The sequence below is a fragment of the Prinia subflava genome, chromosome 21 (genome assembly GCF_021018805.1).
Source record: "Prinia subflava isolate CZ2003 ecotype Zambia chromosome 21, Cam_Psub_1.2, whole genome shotgun sequence".
In the NCBI taxonomy this organism is placed as follows: Eukaryota; Metazoa; Chordata; class Aves; order Passeriformes; family Cisticolidae; genus Prinia; species Prinia subflava.
In genome coordinates, this window is record NC_086267.1 from 6,329,823 (window position 1) to 6,344,216 (window position 14,394).

A 14,394-nucleotide genomic window follows, 5' to 3' on the forward strand; every position below is an offset into this window, starting at 1 on the left:
GGGGATTCCTCTCCCTTTAGAGCTGATTTCACCTTTTAAACCTTTCTCAAATTCAGCATTTGTGGAAATTAAAATTCCCTAATTCCCCCGCCTCATCCAGGGCAGTCCCACAGCGCTCCTCCCTCCCTCCATCCCCTCCAAAAAAAAAGAAAAAAAAAAATTGAATTTTTCCCCCCATTCCCCTCGGGCTTCCTCTCATTTGAGGGCTGATTTTACCTCTTAAACCTTTCTCAAATTCAGCATTTGTGGAAAATAAAATTCCCTAATTCCCGTTATTCCCCCCCTCAGCCAGGGCCGTCCCGCTGCGCTCCTCCCTCCATCCCGTCCAAAATAAAGGGATTTTTCCCCCCATTCCCCTCGGGCTTCCTCTCATTTGAGGGCTGATTTCACCTTTTAAACCTTTCTCAAATTCAGCATTTGTGGAAAATAAAATTCCCTAATTCCCGTTATTCCCCCCCCCTCATCCAAGGCAGTCCCGCAGCGCTCCTCAGCCAGGGCAGTCCCACAGCGCTCCTCCCTCCATCCCGTCCAAAAAATATTGAATTTTTCCCCCCATTCCCATGGGGATTCCTCTCCCTTTAGGGCTGATTTTACCTTTTAAACCTTTCTCAAACTCAGCGTTTGTGGAAATTAAAATTCCCTAATTCCCGTTATTCCCCCCCTCAGCCAGGGCCGTCCCGCTGCGCTCCTCCCTCCATCCCGTCCAAAAAAAAGAAAATAAAGGGATTTTCCCCCCCATTCCCCTCGGGCTTCCTCTCATTTGAGGGCTGATTTCACCTTTTAAACCTTTCTCAAACTCAGCATTTGTGGAAATTAAAATTCCCTAATTCCCCGCCTCAGCCAGGGCAGCCCCGCAGCGCTCCTCCCTCCATCCAGTCAAAAAAAAAAAAAAAAAGGGATTTTTCCACCCATTCCCATCGGGATTCCTTTCTCCCTTGAGGGTTGATTTTACCTTTTAGACCTTTAACAAACTCAGCGTTTGTAGTAAATAAAATTTCGTAATTCCCGTTATTCCCCCCCCTCAGCCAGGGCAGTCCCGCAGCGCTCCTCCCTCCCTCCATCCAAAAAAATTGGATTTTTCCCCCCATTCCCCCCGGGCTTCCTCTCATTTGAGGGCTGATTTCACCTTTTAAACCTTTCTCAAACTCAGCGTTTTCCCTTCCTGCCCAGCCCTCAGCGGGGGCGGGAAGGGGCGTGGGGAGCGCGGGGATTCCCCTGAGGGAGGGCGGCGCTCCCTGAGGGCAGCGGGCGGCGGGAATGGCGCTGCCGAGGATTCCCTGGAATTTTCCTTTTCCCGTTCTGTGCCTGCTCCTGGCCGTGCCCGTTCCCGCTTCCCGGGGTTTGGAATGCCGGGAACACCAGCACCGCTTCCATGGGCGCTGCTGCAGCGACTGCGCCCCCGGTGAGCGCCCGCGGCGGGGCCGGGCTGGGCTGGGCTGGGCTGGGCTGGGCTGGGGGGGAACCGCGAGCTCTGCTCCTTTATTATAGTGAAATTCCAATTGTTCTAGTGGGATTTCGAATTTTTCTTAGTGTACTACCTCTCTTTTAGTGGGATTTCTCATTCTTTCTTAGTGTTCTACCTCTTTTTCTAGTGGGATTTCTCTTTTTTTTAGTGTATTACCTCTTTTTTAATGGGATTTCTATTTTTCCTTAGTGTATTACCTCTCTTTTAGTGGGATTTCTATTTTTTTCCTTAGTTTAAGACCTCTTTTTAAGTGGGATTTCTATTTTTCCTTAGTGTATTACCTCTTTTCTAGTGGGATTTCTCTTTTTTTTTAGTGCATTACCTCTTTTTTAGTGGGATTTCTAATTTTTTCTTAGTGCATTACCTCTTTTTTAGTGGAATTTCTATTTTTTTTTTCATAGTGGAATTGCTATTTTTTTTCTTAGCCTATTTTCTAATGGGAGTCACTCCCCATGCCAGGACACGCTGATCCCAAAGGATAAAAATCAGGATTTCCCCCCTCTGAATCCTAAATTTTGGGGTGTTTTTAGGGGAGAGGATGCAGAGTCTCTCCTTTTGCTAGGACAGGCTGATCCCAAAGGATGAAATTCAGGATTTTCCCCCTCTCAATCCCAATTTGGGGCTTTTTTAGGGAAGAGAATGCGGAGTCACTCCCCATGCCAGCACACACCGATCCCAAAGGATAAAAATCAGGATTTTCCCCCTCTGAATCCCGATTTTTGGGTGTTTTTAGGGGAGAGGATGCAGAGTCTCTCCTTTTGCCAGGACAGGCTGATCCCAAAGGATAAAAATTGGGATTTTCCCCCTCACAATCCCTCTGAATCCTAAATTTTGGGGTGTTTTTAGGGAATAGGATGCAGAGTCTCTCCCTTTGCTAGAACACACCAATCCCAAAGGATAAAAATCAGGATTTTCCCCCTCTGAATCCCGATTTTTGGGTGTTTTTAGGGGAGAGGATGCAGAATCTGTCCCTGTGCCGGGACAGGCTGATCCCAAAGGGTAAAAATCAGGATTTTCCCCCTCACAATCTCTCTGAATCCTAAATTTTGGGGTGTTTCAGGGGAGAGGATGCAGAGTCACTCCCCATGCCAGGATACACTGATCCCAAAGGATAAAAATCAGGATTTTTTCCCTCAGGACCCCTCTGAATCCCGATTTTTGGGGTGTTTTTAGGGAATAGGATGCAGAGTCTCTCCCTTTGCTAGAACACACCAATCCCAAAGGATAAAAATCAGGATTTTCCCCCTCAGGACCCCACTAAATCCCAAATTTTGGGTGTTTCAGGGGAGAGGATGCAGAGTCTCTCCTTTTGCCAGCACACACTGATCCCAAAGGATAAAAATCAGGATTTTTCCCCTCTGAATCCCGAATTTTGGGTGTTTCAGGGGAGAGGATGCAGAGTCACTCGCTGTGCTGGGACAGGCTGATCCCAAAGGATAAAAATCAGGATTTTCCCCCTCAGGACCCCTCTGAATCCCGAATTTTGGGTGTTTTTAGGGAAGAGGATGCAGAGTCTCTCCTTTTGCCAGCACACACCGATCCCAAAGGATAAAAATCAGGATTTTTCCCCTCACAATCCCGATTTTTGGGTGTTTCAGGGGAGAGGATGCAGAATCTCTCCTTTTGCCAGCACACACTGATCCCAAAGGATAAAAATCAGGATTTTTTCCCCTCAGGACCCCTCTGAATCCCGAATTTTGGGTGTTTTCAGGGGAGAGGATGCAGAGTCACTCCCTGTGCCGGGACAGGCTGATCCCAAAGGATAAAAATCAGGATTTTCCCCCTCTCAATCCCGATTTTTTTGGGTGTTTTCAGGGGAGAGGACATGGCATCTCTCCCCGTGCCAGAACACACCAATCCCAAAGGATAAAAATCAGGATTTTTTCCCCCTCAGGACCCCACTGAATCCCGATTTTTGGGTGTTTCAGGGGAGAGGATGCAGAGTCACTCCCTGTGCTGGGACAGGTTGATCCCAAAGGATAAAAATCAGGATTTTTCCCCTCACAATCCCGATTTTTGGGTGTTTCAGGGCAGAGGATGCAGAGTCACTCCCTGTGCCAGCACACACCAATCCCAAAGGATAAAAATCAGGATTTTCCCCACTAAATCCCGATTTTTTGGGTGTTTAGGGGAGAGGATGCGCAGCCGCTGCACGGCCTGGGCAGACACCGTGTGCTCGCCGTGCCAGGTCGGATATTTCAGCGCCCGCCACCACCACGGCTTCTGCCGCAGCTGCACCGTGTGCCAGGCCCGTGAGTGCTGCACTGGGAAAAAATCACTTTTGGGGGAAAAAAATCACTTTTTTGGGGGAGAAAATCCCGAGTTTGGGGAGGAAAAAATCCCTTTTTGGGGGGAAAAATCCCTTTTTTGGGGGAAATAATCCCTTTTTGGGGGAAAAAATTCCCTTTTTTGGGGAAAAATCCCGAGTTTGGGGGGAAAAAATCCCGGGTTTGGGGGGAAAAAATCCCAGGTTTGGGGGGAAAAAATCCCTTTTTTGGGGGAAAAAATTCCTTTTTGGGGGAGAAAATCCCTTTTGGGGAAAAAAATCCCTTTTTGGGGGGAAAAATCCCTTTTTGGGGGGAAAAAATCCCGGGTTTGGGGGGAAAAATCCCTTTTTGGGGGAAAATTCCCTTTTTGGGGAAAAAATCCCGGGTTTGGGGGGGAAAAATCCCTTTTTTGGGGAAGAAAATCCCGAGTTTGGGGGGAAAAAATCCTGGGTTTGGGGGAAAAAATCCCGGGTTTGGGGAAAAAATCCCTTTTTGGGGGGAAAAAAATCCCTTTTTGGGGGGAAAAAATCCCTTTTTTGGGGGAAAAAATCCCTTTTTGGGGAAAAAATCCCTTTTGGGGGAAAAAATCCCTTTTGGGGGAAAAAATCCCGGGTTTAGGGGGAAAAAATCCCTTTTTTGGGGGAAAAAAATCCCTTTTTTGGGGGAAAAAAATCCCTTTTTTGGGGAAAAAATCCCGGGTTTGGGGGAAAAAATCCCTTTTAGGGGGAAAAAAATCCCTTTTTGGGGGAAAAATCCCTTTTGGGGGAAAAATCCCGGGTTTGGGGGGAAAAAATCCCTTTTTGAGGGAATTTTGGGGGAAAAAATCTCTTGTTAAATTGTTTACTTATTAACTGTTAAATTACTGAGTTCTGCAGCTTCTACATACAAACCCCAAAAACCTAGAGGAGTTAATTGCAGTTGTTAATTAATGAATTGTGGCTGTTAATTAATGAATTGCTGCTGTAAATCTATGAATTTTGGCTGTAAAATTATGAATTTCAGCTGTAAAATTATGAATTTTGGCTGTTAATTAATGAACTGCTGCTGTTAATTAAGGAGTTGTGGCTGTTAATTAATGAACTGCTGCTGTTAATTAATGAATTGCGGCTGTTAATGAACGGATTGCTGCTGTTAATTAATGAATTGCCGTTAATTAACACCAGGGAAGGGCAGCGTGGAGGTGAAGCCGTGTGAGAGGACCTCGGACAGGGTGTGCGTGTGCCAGGCGGGATTCCAGCCCTCGGGAACGCCCGCGGGGAGCGGTGAGCCGGGAATTCCGGGATTGGGAATTCCGGGACTGGGAATCCCGGGACTGGGAATCCCGGGACTGGGAATTCCGGGACTGGGAATCCCGGGACTGGGAATCCCGGGACTGGGAATTCCGGGACTGGGAATTCCGGGACTGGGAATCCCGGGACTGGGAATTCCGGGACTGGGAATCCCGGGACTGGGAATTCCGGGACTGGGAATTCCGGGATTGGGAATTCCGGGATTGGGAATTCCGGGACTGGGAATCCCGGGATTGGGAATTCCGGGATTGGGAATCCCGGGACTGGGAATTCCCTGGGAAGGGGTCAGCTGGGATGGGAATTCCTTGGGACTTGAAATTCCTGTGGGAAGGGGTCATTTGGGATTGGAATTCCCTAGGAAAGGGTCACTTGGGATGGGAATTCCCATGGGATTTGGAATTCCCTTGGGAAATGCTCACTTGGGATTGAAATTCCCTTGGGAAAGGGTCAGCTGGGATAGGAATTCTGTAGGAAAGGGTCACCTGGGAGGGGAATTCTCTGGGATTTGGAATTCTGCCTGGAAAGGGTCAGCTGGGATGGGAATTCCCTTGGGATTTGGAATTCCCTTGGGAAAGGCTCAGCTGGGATGGGAATTCTGTGGGATTTGGAATTCCCTTGGGAAAAGCTCACTTGGGACTGAAATTCCCTTGGGAAGGGGTCACTTGGGATGGGAATTCCCCTGGGATTTGGAATTCCCTTGGGAAAGGCTCAGTTGGGATGGGAATTCCCTTGGAAAGGGTCACTTGGGATGGGAATTCCCTTTGGGAAGACCTGGGATTGGAATTCCTTGGGAAAGGCTCACTCGGGTTTGGAATTCCTTGGGAAAGGCTCACTCGGGATTGGAATTCCCTTGGAAAAGGGTCAGTTTGGATTGGAATTCCCATGGGATTTGGAATTCCCTTGGGAGAAGTTGGGATTGGAATTGCCTTGGGAGGTGGATTTGGAATTCCCTCGGGAAGGGGGGAGTTGGGATGTGGCAGCTGGAATTCCCTGCATTCCTGCCCTTTGATCCCGTTTTTCCCAGAGTGCTCCCGGTGTCCCGAGGGGACTTTCTCCAAAGGAAGGAACGAGAACTGCCAGCCTTGGACCAAGTAGGAATCCTCTTTTGGGGGGAAAAAATCCCTTTTTGGGGAAAAAAAAGTCTCTTTTTTGGGGAAAAAAATCCTTTTTTTGGGAAAAAAATCCCTTTTTGGGGGCAGTGAGCTCAGAGCAGCTCTGGGGGTTTCATTTTTCCAGGAAAAGCCCAAATCTGGAGAAATAAATCAGAATAAACCTGGATTTAAGCACCCTGAATCCCATCCTTTGGGATTTTAGGATCCCAAAGGAATTTTTAGGATCTTCCACCTTTATTTTTTAAACTCTTGAATGGTTTTTGCTTTTTTGGGAGCACAAAATTCCGGTGCCAGAATCAACCCTGGGAAAAATCCAGGAATGGATTCCCAACGATTCCTTTAATTGCTTTAATTATTCCTCCCATTCCTGTGGGGATGGTAAATCCTGAATTTGTAGGGATAAAATGAGGGTTGGGATTGTTGTGTGGATGGGATTTGGGAATTGCTTGGAAAACCCTCTGGGATTTCTTTTCCAGCTGCAGCAGTTCCGGGAGGAGCACGCTCCGAGCTGGCTCGGCCACGGAGGACGCCCTGTGCAGCAGCCCTGGCCTGGAATTCCCAGGAAACAGGGATCCCCTTCCCACGGAATTCCCAGGGAACAGGGATCCCCTTCCCACGGAATTCCCAGAGAATGGCTCCAGAGCGTCCAGCCCCAGCGACGTTCCTGCCGTTTGTCGGGATCCCGGCAGCGCCGCCGAGCCCAGCTGGGGTAAGGAGAGCTGGGAAGGGATTTCCAGCTGGAGCTGCTTTCCTGGGAAGGGAATTCCCACTTTTCTGGCTTTCACACAGTCCAGGATCCCACATTTCCAGCTGGAGCTGCTTTCCTGGGAAGGGAATTCCCACTTTTCTGGATTTTGCACATTCCAGAATCTCACATTTCCAGCTGGGCAGGGGATCCGGCTGGAGCTGCTTTCCTGGGAAGGGAATTCCCGCTTTTCTGGATTTCACACAGTCCAGGATCCCACATTTCCAGCTGGAGCTGCTTTCCTGGGAAGGGAATTCTCACTTTTCTGGATTTCACACATTCCAAGATCCCACATTTCCAGCTGGGCAGGGATTTCCAGCTGGAGCTGCGTTCCTGGGAAGGGAATTCCCGCTTTTCTGGATTTCACACATTCCAAGATCCCACATTTCCAGCTGGGCAGGGGATCCGGCTGGAGCTGCTTTCCTGGGAAGGGAATTCCCAATTTCTCAGAAGCCCTTCCTGGTTTTTACACAACATTCCAGGATCCCACATTTCCAGCTGGAGCTGCTTTCCTGGGAAGGGAATTCCCACTTTTATGGCTTTCACACATTCCAAGATCCCACATTTCCAGCTGGGCAGGGATTTCCAGCTGGAGCTGCTTTCCTGGGAAGGGAATTCCCGCTTTTCAGGATTTCACACATTCCAGGATCCCACATTTCCAGCTGGAGCTGCTTTCCTGGGAAGGGAATTCCCGCTTTTCAGGATTTCACACATTCCAGGATCCCACATTTCCAGCTGGGCAGGGATTTCCAGCTGGAGCTGCTTTCCTGGGAAGGGAATTCCCATTTTCTCAGAAGCCAGACCTGGATTTCACCAAACCTCCCAGAATTTCCAGCTTTCCTGGGAAGTCAAATCCCATTTTTTCCAAAGCCATTCCTGTATTTCCCACAGCATTCCAGAATCCCACATTTCCCTGGCATGGATTCTCCCTCTGCAATCTGGGACGCTCTGGGGACTCCAAGCAGAACCAGGAATCTTGGGGGAATTTTTGGGAATTTTCCCTTTTTAGGGAATTTTTCCGTTCTAATTCCAGGTTCTTTATCCCTGCTCCTGCTGTGCCTGATCCTGCTGCTGGTGAGTGGAATTTCCATCCTGCTCCTGATCCTCCAGGCAGCCCGGAAAAAAACCAGGAATGGCTCTGGGAGGAGCACCCAGCACAGTGAGTTCTCTTTTTTATGGGATAAAAAAAAATACAGGAAAAAATCCAGAGTTTCCTCTTTTATGGGATTAAAAAAAAACCAGGAAAAACAAATTAATCCAGCAGCTTCCAAGAGTCAAATGGGAATTTTTTTTGACTCCATGGAATTGGAGTGTCCTGAATTCTCCTGCAAACCTGGGAAAGGCCTGGCTGAGAGGAGCTGAGCTCTAAAATTGGGATTAAGTGGTAAAACTGAGCTCTAAAATCGGGATTAAGTGGTAAAACTCAGCTCTAAAATCGGGATTAAGTGGCAAAACTCAGCTCTAAAATCGGGATTAAGTGGCAAAACTCAGCTCTAAAATCGGGATTAAGTGGTAAAACTGAGCTCTAAAATGGAGATTAAGTGGCAAAACTGAGTTTTAAAATTGGGATTAAGTGGTAAAACTGAGTTTTAAAATTGGGATTTAGTGGTAAAACTGAGCTCTAAAATCGGGATTAAGTGGCAAAACTCAGCTCTAAAATCGGGATTAAGTGGCAAAACTCAGCTCTAAAGTGGGGATTTAGTGGCAGAGTTCAGCCTAAAATCAGGATAAAGTAGCAAAATGAAACTCTAAAATTGGGATTAAGTGGTAAAACTGAGTTTGAAAATCAGGATGAAGCAGCAAAACTGAGCCTAAACCCAGGATTAAGTGGCAGCTGCCTCCTGTTCCCTTCCCAGGGCCCTGTCCCAGTGGATTCTCCCTGATCCCTGCTTTTGGCATTCCCTGGGTTGCCGGGAAAGCCAAGAACCGACCCCAAACCCCCCCAAAAGCAGGAAAATCCCAAGGCCTGCCCTCCCCTGATTCCTGGAATGATTCCTGGAATGATCCCTGGAATGATCCCTGGAATGATCCCTGGAATGATCCCTGGAATGATTCTTGGAATGATTCCTGGAATGATTCCTGGGTGATTCCTGGATGATCCGTGGAACAATCCCTGGGTGATTCCTGGATGATCCCTGGAACGATCCCTGGGATGATCCCTGGGATGATCCCTGGCTGATCCCTGGAACGATCCCTGGAATGATTCCTGGGTGATTCCTGGAATGATTCCTGGAATGACCCCTGGAATGATCCCTGGCTGATCCCTGGCTGATCCCTGGGATGATTCCTGGGATGATCCCTGGATGATTCCTGGGATGATCCCTGGAATGATCCCTGGCTGATCCCTGGGATGATCCCTGGCTGATCCCTGGCTGATCCCTGGAACAATCCCTGGAATGATTCCCTGGCTGATCCCTGGAACAATCCCTGGCTGATCCCTGGCTGATCCCTGGAACAATCCCTGGCTGATCCCTGGCTGATCCCTGGAACGATCCCTGGAATGACCCCTGGAATATTCCCTGCTTTCCAGAGGACAGGAGCTGTCGCGTTCCCATCCAGGAGGAGCAGATGGATCCCAATTCCAGCCTGATCAAAAACTGACTCCCGGATTTTTGGTGTTCCCTGCATTTCTGAGCCCACGGATCCGAAGGAGCACCAGGACTAATCCGGGCTGGTTTGACTTAATTAGGAGTTAATTAAGGGCTGGTTTATCCTTTAATTAACTCAAGGATCTCCCTTTGGAATTCGGGAGAATCCCTTTGGGATTTGGGAGAATTCCTGAGGGAATTTTGTGTGGGGGTTTTTTTGGGATTTTTTTTTTTGCCCTTTTGGGCAAATCCTTGCTCAGCATCCCTGAAAAATCCTCTGGGAATGGATTTCCAGGCCGGAATTTCCAGCTGGAAAATCGTGGAAAATCCTGGGAGCAGACTGAAAACCGGGATGGTTTAGGGAAGAGAAAATCCTGGGATGCTCCTGGGAAAAGAAGAATGGGAATTACCAACCCAGTCCTGGGATTTGGAGGGTTTTATGGGAAAAAAAAGAAAGAATTTTACTCCTTCAAAGGTTTAAAATCCCGAAATTTTGAGATGATCAGGGTTTAAGGGTTAAGCTCAGCTCTAAAATCAGGATTAAGTGGCAAAGCTGAGCTGTAAAATCAGGATTTAGTGGCAAAACTGAGCCTAAAATTGAGATTAAGTGGCAAAGCTGAGCTGTAAAATCAGGATTAAGTGACAACTCCATCCACACTTCCTGAAGTGAATTTTCCCTCTCTAACTGGTTTCCCATAAATTTGGAGAGCAAATTTTTAGGGAGCAAATCCCAACCTCTGGAATTTCTGGGAGGAGCCCCAAGTGCCCTTTTGCTGAATTGGAAATATTTCCACGGAAATTCCAGAAAAACTGAATTTTTTATCACTCAGGAGTGATTTTCCCTCCAAATATCAGCTGCTAACTCCTCAGAAATAAAAAAAAAAGGAATTTTAAACACACAGCACTGAGGAGATCCCCCAAAAATCCAGCAGGGAATGGATCCAGAGGTGTTCAAATCCATGGATTTGGGATATTTGGGATATTTTTATATGTCATACATATAAAAGGGGTTTATACAGTGTATAGGAAGGTTTGTATCGTGTACAAAGGGGGAAATTTGGGAATAAAACTCTGGAAAAACAAATCCTGGTGTGTGTTCAGGGGGAAAACGGGGGGAAATTCCTGCAGGGAAATTCCTGGGACAGCCTGGGAAGGGAGGAGGGGGGATTTTAGGGAAAGGTTGGGATGGATTTTGGGAAAGGTTGGGATGGGTTTTGGGAAAGGTTGGGATGGGTTTTAAGGAAAGTAGAAAATTGGGATGGATTTTAGGGAAAAGTTGGGATGGGTTTTAAGGAAAGGAGGAAATTGGGATGGATTTTAGGGAAGGGTTCTTCCCCTAAGGGTGGCTGGGATGGAAATTCCAAGGTGTGAGAAGGAAAATTCCACAGTGTGGGAATGGAAATTCCACACAATGTGGAGATGAAAATTCCAAGGTATGGAAATGGAAATTCCAAGGTGTGGGAATGGAAACTCCACGGTGTGGAGATGGAAATTCCACAGTGTTGGAGTGAAAATTCTGCGGTGTGGGAAGGAAAATTCCAAGGTGTGGAAGTGGAAATTCCAGGGTATGAGACTGAAATTTCCACAGTGTGGGAATGGAAATTCCACAGTGTGGAGATGGAAATTCCAAGGTGTGGAGATGGAAATTCCGCAGTGTTGGAATGAAAATTCTGCGGTGTAGGAATGAGAATTCCAAGGTGTGGAAGTGAAAATTCCACAGTGTGGGAATGGAAATTCCAAGGTACGGAAATGGGAATTCCACCATGTGGAGATGAAAATTCCAAGGTGTGGAGATCAAAATTTCAGTGTGGGAGTGGAAATTCTATGGTAAGGAGATTAAAAATTCCAAGGTATGGAAATGGAAATTCCAAAGTGTGGAGATGAAAATTCCAAGGTACAGAAATGGAAATTCCAAAGTGTGAAGATGAAAATTCCAAGGTGTGGGAACGGAAATCCCACTCAGTGTGGAGATGAAAATTCCACAGTGTGGGAATGAAAATTCCAAGTTATGGAAATGGAAATTCCAAAGTGTGAAGATGAAAATTCCAAGGTGTGGGAATGAAAATTCCAAGGTATGGAAATGGAAATTCCAAAGTGTGGAGATGAAAATTCCAAGGTACGGAAATGGAAATTCCAAAGTGTGAAGATGGAAATTTCACAGTGTGAGAATGGAAATCCCACTCAGTGTGGAGATGAAAATTCCACAGTGTGGGAATGAAAATTCCAAGGTACAGAAATGGAAATTCCAAAGTGTGGAGATGAAAATTCCAAGGTACGGAAATGGAAATTCCAAAGTGTGAAGATGGAAATTCCAAGGTGTGGGAATGGAAATCCCACTCAGTGTGGAGATGAAAATTCCACAGTGTGGGAATGGGAATTCCACAGTGTGGAGATGGAAATTCCAAGGTGTGGAGATAAAAATTCCAAGGTATGGAAATGGAAATTCCAAGGTGTGGGAATGAAAATTCCAAGGTATGGAAATGGAAATTGCACAGGGTGGGAATGAAAATTCCAAAGTGTGGAGATAAAAATTCCAAGGTATGGAAATGGAAATTCCAAGGTGTGGGAATGGAAATCCCACCCAGTGTGGAGATGAAAATCCCACAGTGTGGGAGTGGGAATTCCGCGGCGCGGGAAGGAAAATTCCGCAAGATCCCTTCAAATCCGCTCCTCGCCGTCGCTTTAAGCCGAGCCTAAGCCGGGCCTAACCCAGACGTGCTCAGGCAGAGCCGGGCTTTGTGTCCTGCCCGCTTTTGGGGAAATCAGCGGAACAAATCAGAGCCAGGAAACCAAAACCCGCCGGGGCCGGCGCTGACGCGAGCCCGCGGCGCCTCCAGGGGCCGTGACGCTTTCCTGGGGTGGTTTCCTTCTTTTTGGGGTGGTTTCCTTCTTTTTTGGGGGGGTTTTCTTCTTTTTGGGGGGGTTTTCTTCTTTTTGGGAGGGTTTTGTTCTTTTTGGGTTGGTTTCCTTCTTTTTTGGGGTGGTTTTCTTCTTTTTGGGGTGGTTTCCTTCTTTTTGGGGTGGTTTCCTTCTTTTTGGGGGGGTTTTGTTCTTTTTTGGGTTGGTTTCCTTCTTTTTGGGGAGTTTTGTTCTTTTTTGGGTTGGTTTCCTTCTTTTTGGGGTGGTTTTCTTCTTTTTGGGGTGGTTTCCTTCTTTTTGGGGTGGTTTCCTTCTTTTTGGAGGGGTTTCCTTCTTTTTTGGGTTGGTTTCCTTCTTTTTGGGGGGTTTTGTTCTTTTTTGGGTTGGTTTCCTTCTTTTTGGGGAGTTTTGTTCTTTTTTGGGTTGGTTTCCTTCTTTTTGGGGTGGTTTCCTTCTTTTTGGGTTGGTTTTCTTCTTTCTTGGGTTGTTTCCTTCTTTTGGTTGGTTTTGTTCTTTTTGGGGTGGTTTCCTTTTTTGGGGGGTGGTTTCCTCTCTTTTGGAGGGGGGGTGGTTTCCTTTTTCTTTTTTCGCCGTGGTTTCCTTTGGTTTTCCTCCGAATTCCGTCCTTGGGGCGGCTCGGCGGAGCGGCAGCTCCAGGAGGAAGGGGAAGGGGGGTGTCCAGAGGATTCCCAGGAATTGGTGGGGATCGGGGTCTGCAGGATCAGAGTCTGAGCAAATCCTAAAAAATCTGACATTCCCCAGAAAGCTGGAGGGAAATCCTCACCCCAAATCCATCAAAACCTTGGGATTCTTCCCAGAAAACCCCACCGAGCACAGCCCATGGAAAGATTCCCCTCTTGGGTTACAAAAGTGTTGACTCCATGAGGAAAATCCCAAGAAATCTGACATTCCTCAGAAATCTGGAGTGAAATCCTCACCCCAAATCCATCAGAACTTCAGGATCCTTCCCAAAAACCCCACTGAGCACAGCCCTGCTTTCCCCTAGGAACAATTCCCTTTTTTTGCTCCCCTCTCTGGATATCAGGGCAAATTCCAACCATAAATTCCAAATTGGGATGGAAAAGAGGGAAAAACGTCCGGGATTGGATCCCTTTTCCACACCCTGGGTCAGCAAAACCTGCAAGGACGGGATTTGGGGAAAAATCCATGGATTCTTGGAGCTCTGGCCGTGAAAAAACCTGGGAATATCCTCATCCAGAGGCACATTCCATGGAATATTGGAGGAATTTGGGTGTTGGGAAAGGGCAGAATTCCCATCCCTGGCGCTTTCCAAGGAACTTCTGGATCCCCAGAAAGGGGAATCGTTCCTAGGGGAAAGCAGGGCTGTGCTCAGTGGGATTTTCTGGAAGAATCCCAAGGTTTTGATGGATTTGGGGTGAGGATTTCACTCCAGGTTTCTGGGGAATGTCAGATTTTTTGGGATTTTCCTCATGGAGTCACCACTTTTGAAAGCAAAAAGGGAATTTTTCCTAGGGCTGTGCTCAGTGGGGCTTTGGGAAACACCCAGGAGGTTTGAGGGGTTTCACTCCAGTGTCGGATTTTTTAGGATTTCCCTCTCCGAGTCACTTTTTGGAGCCCAAAGAGGGGGGATTTTTCCGTGGATGAACTTTTTGGTGCGTTTGGGGCCCGTGCAAGGCGAGGGGGGAGCGGTGAAGCGTCAGCAGGCACAGGAGGAGCCGTGAGAAAACCCCCGAGATGAGACAGGGAGATAAATCCGACGTTCCAAAGGTCACTGCTGACTCCGAGCTCCAGGGACGCTCCGGGGCTGTGACAGGGAACTTCCGTCACCTGACGGGGCCCAAGGGTAAAAACACCCAAAGGGCAGAAAGAGAAAAAATCCCCAGCGGTAAAAACCAGAGAGAAACGGAGAAATTCCCGTTCTGCTGGGAGGGAGAGAGGAGAGAGGAACGGGGAGGGAAAGGTTGGAGGGAAAGATTGGGATGGGTTTTAGGGAAAGGCTGGATGAGGGAAAGGTTGGGATGGGGTTTAGGAAAAGGCTGGGGATGGGTTTTAAGGTAAGAGGAAGGTTGGGATGGGTTTAGGGAAAG

At 47.6% G+C, this 14,394-nt stretch overlaps 1 protein-coding gene across 3 annotated transcripts; it reads left to right on the top strand.

Annotated features, from left to right (window-relative positions):
• The first annotated feature begins 692 nt into the window (after positions 1 to 692).
• On the top strand, positions 693 to 10,614 carry TNFRSF4 (TNF receptor superfamily member 4). Of its 3 annotated transcripts, XM_063417387.1 has the most exons (7): positions 716 to 1,402; positions 3,595 to 3,717; positions 4,896 to 4,994; positions 6,046 to 6,112; positions 6,610 to 6,842; positions 7,912 to 8,037; positions 9,409 to 10,593. In XM_063417387.1, the coding sequence occupies exons 1-7, from the start codon at positions 1,258 to 1,260 to the stop codon at positions 9,477 to 9,479; spliced, it is 864 nt and encodes a 287-aa protein (XP_063273457.1). In that variant the 5' UTR covers positions 716 to 1,257; the 3' UTR covers positions 9,480 to 10,593. The 3 variants fall into 3 exon arrangements, with proteins under 3 accessions (XP_063273456.1, XP_063273455.1, XP_063273457.1); XM_063417385.1 differs by having other exon boundaries at positions 694 to 1,402; positions 6,610 to 8,037; positions 9,409 to 10,614; XM_063417386.1 differs by lacking the exon at positions 9,409 to 10,593 and having other exon boundaries at positions 693 to 1,402; positions 6,610 to 8,410.
• The last annotated feature ends 3,780 nt before the right edge of the window (positions 10,615 to 14,394 follow it).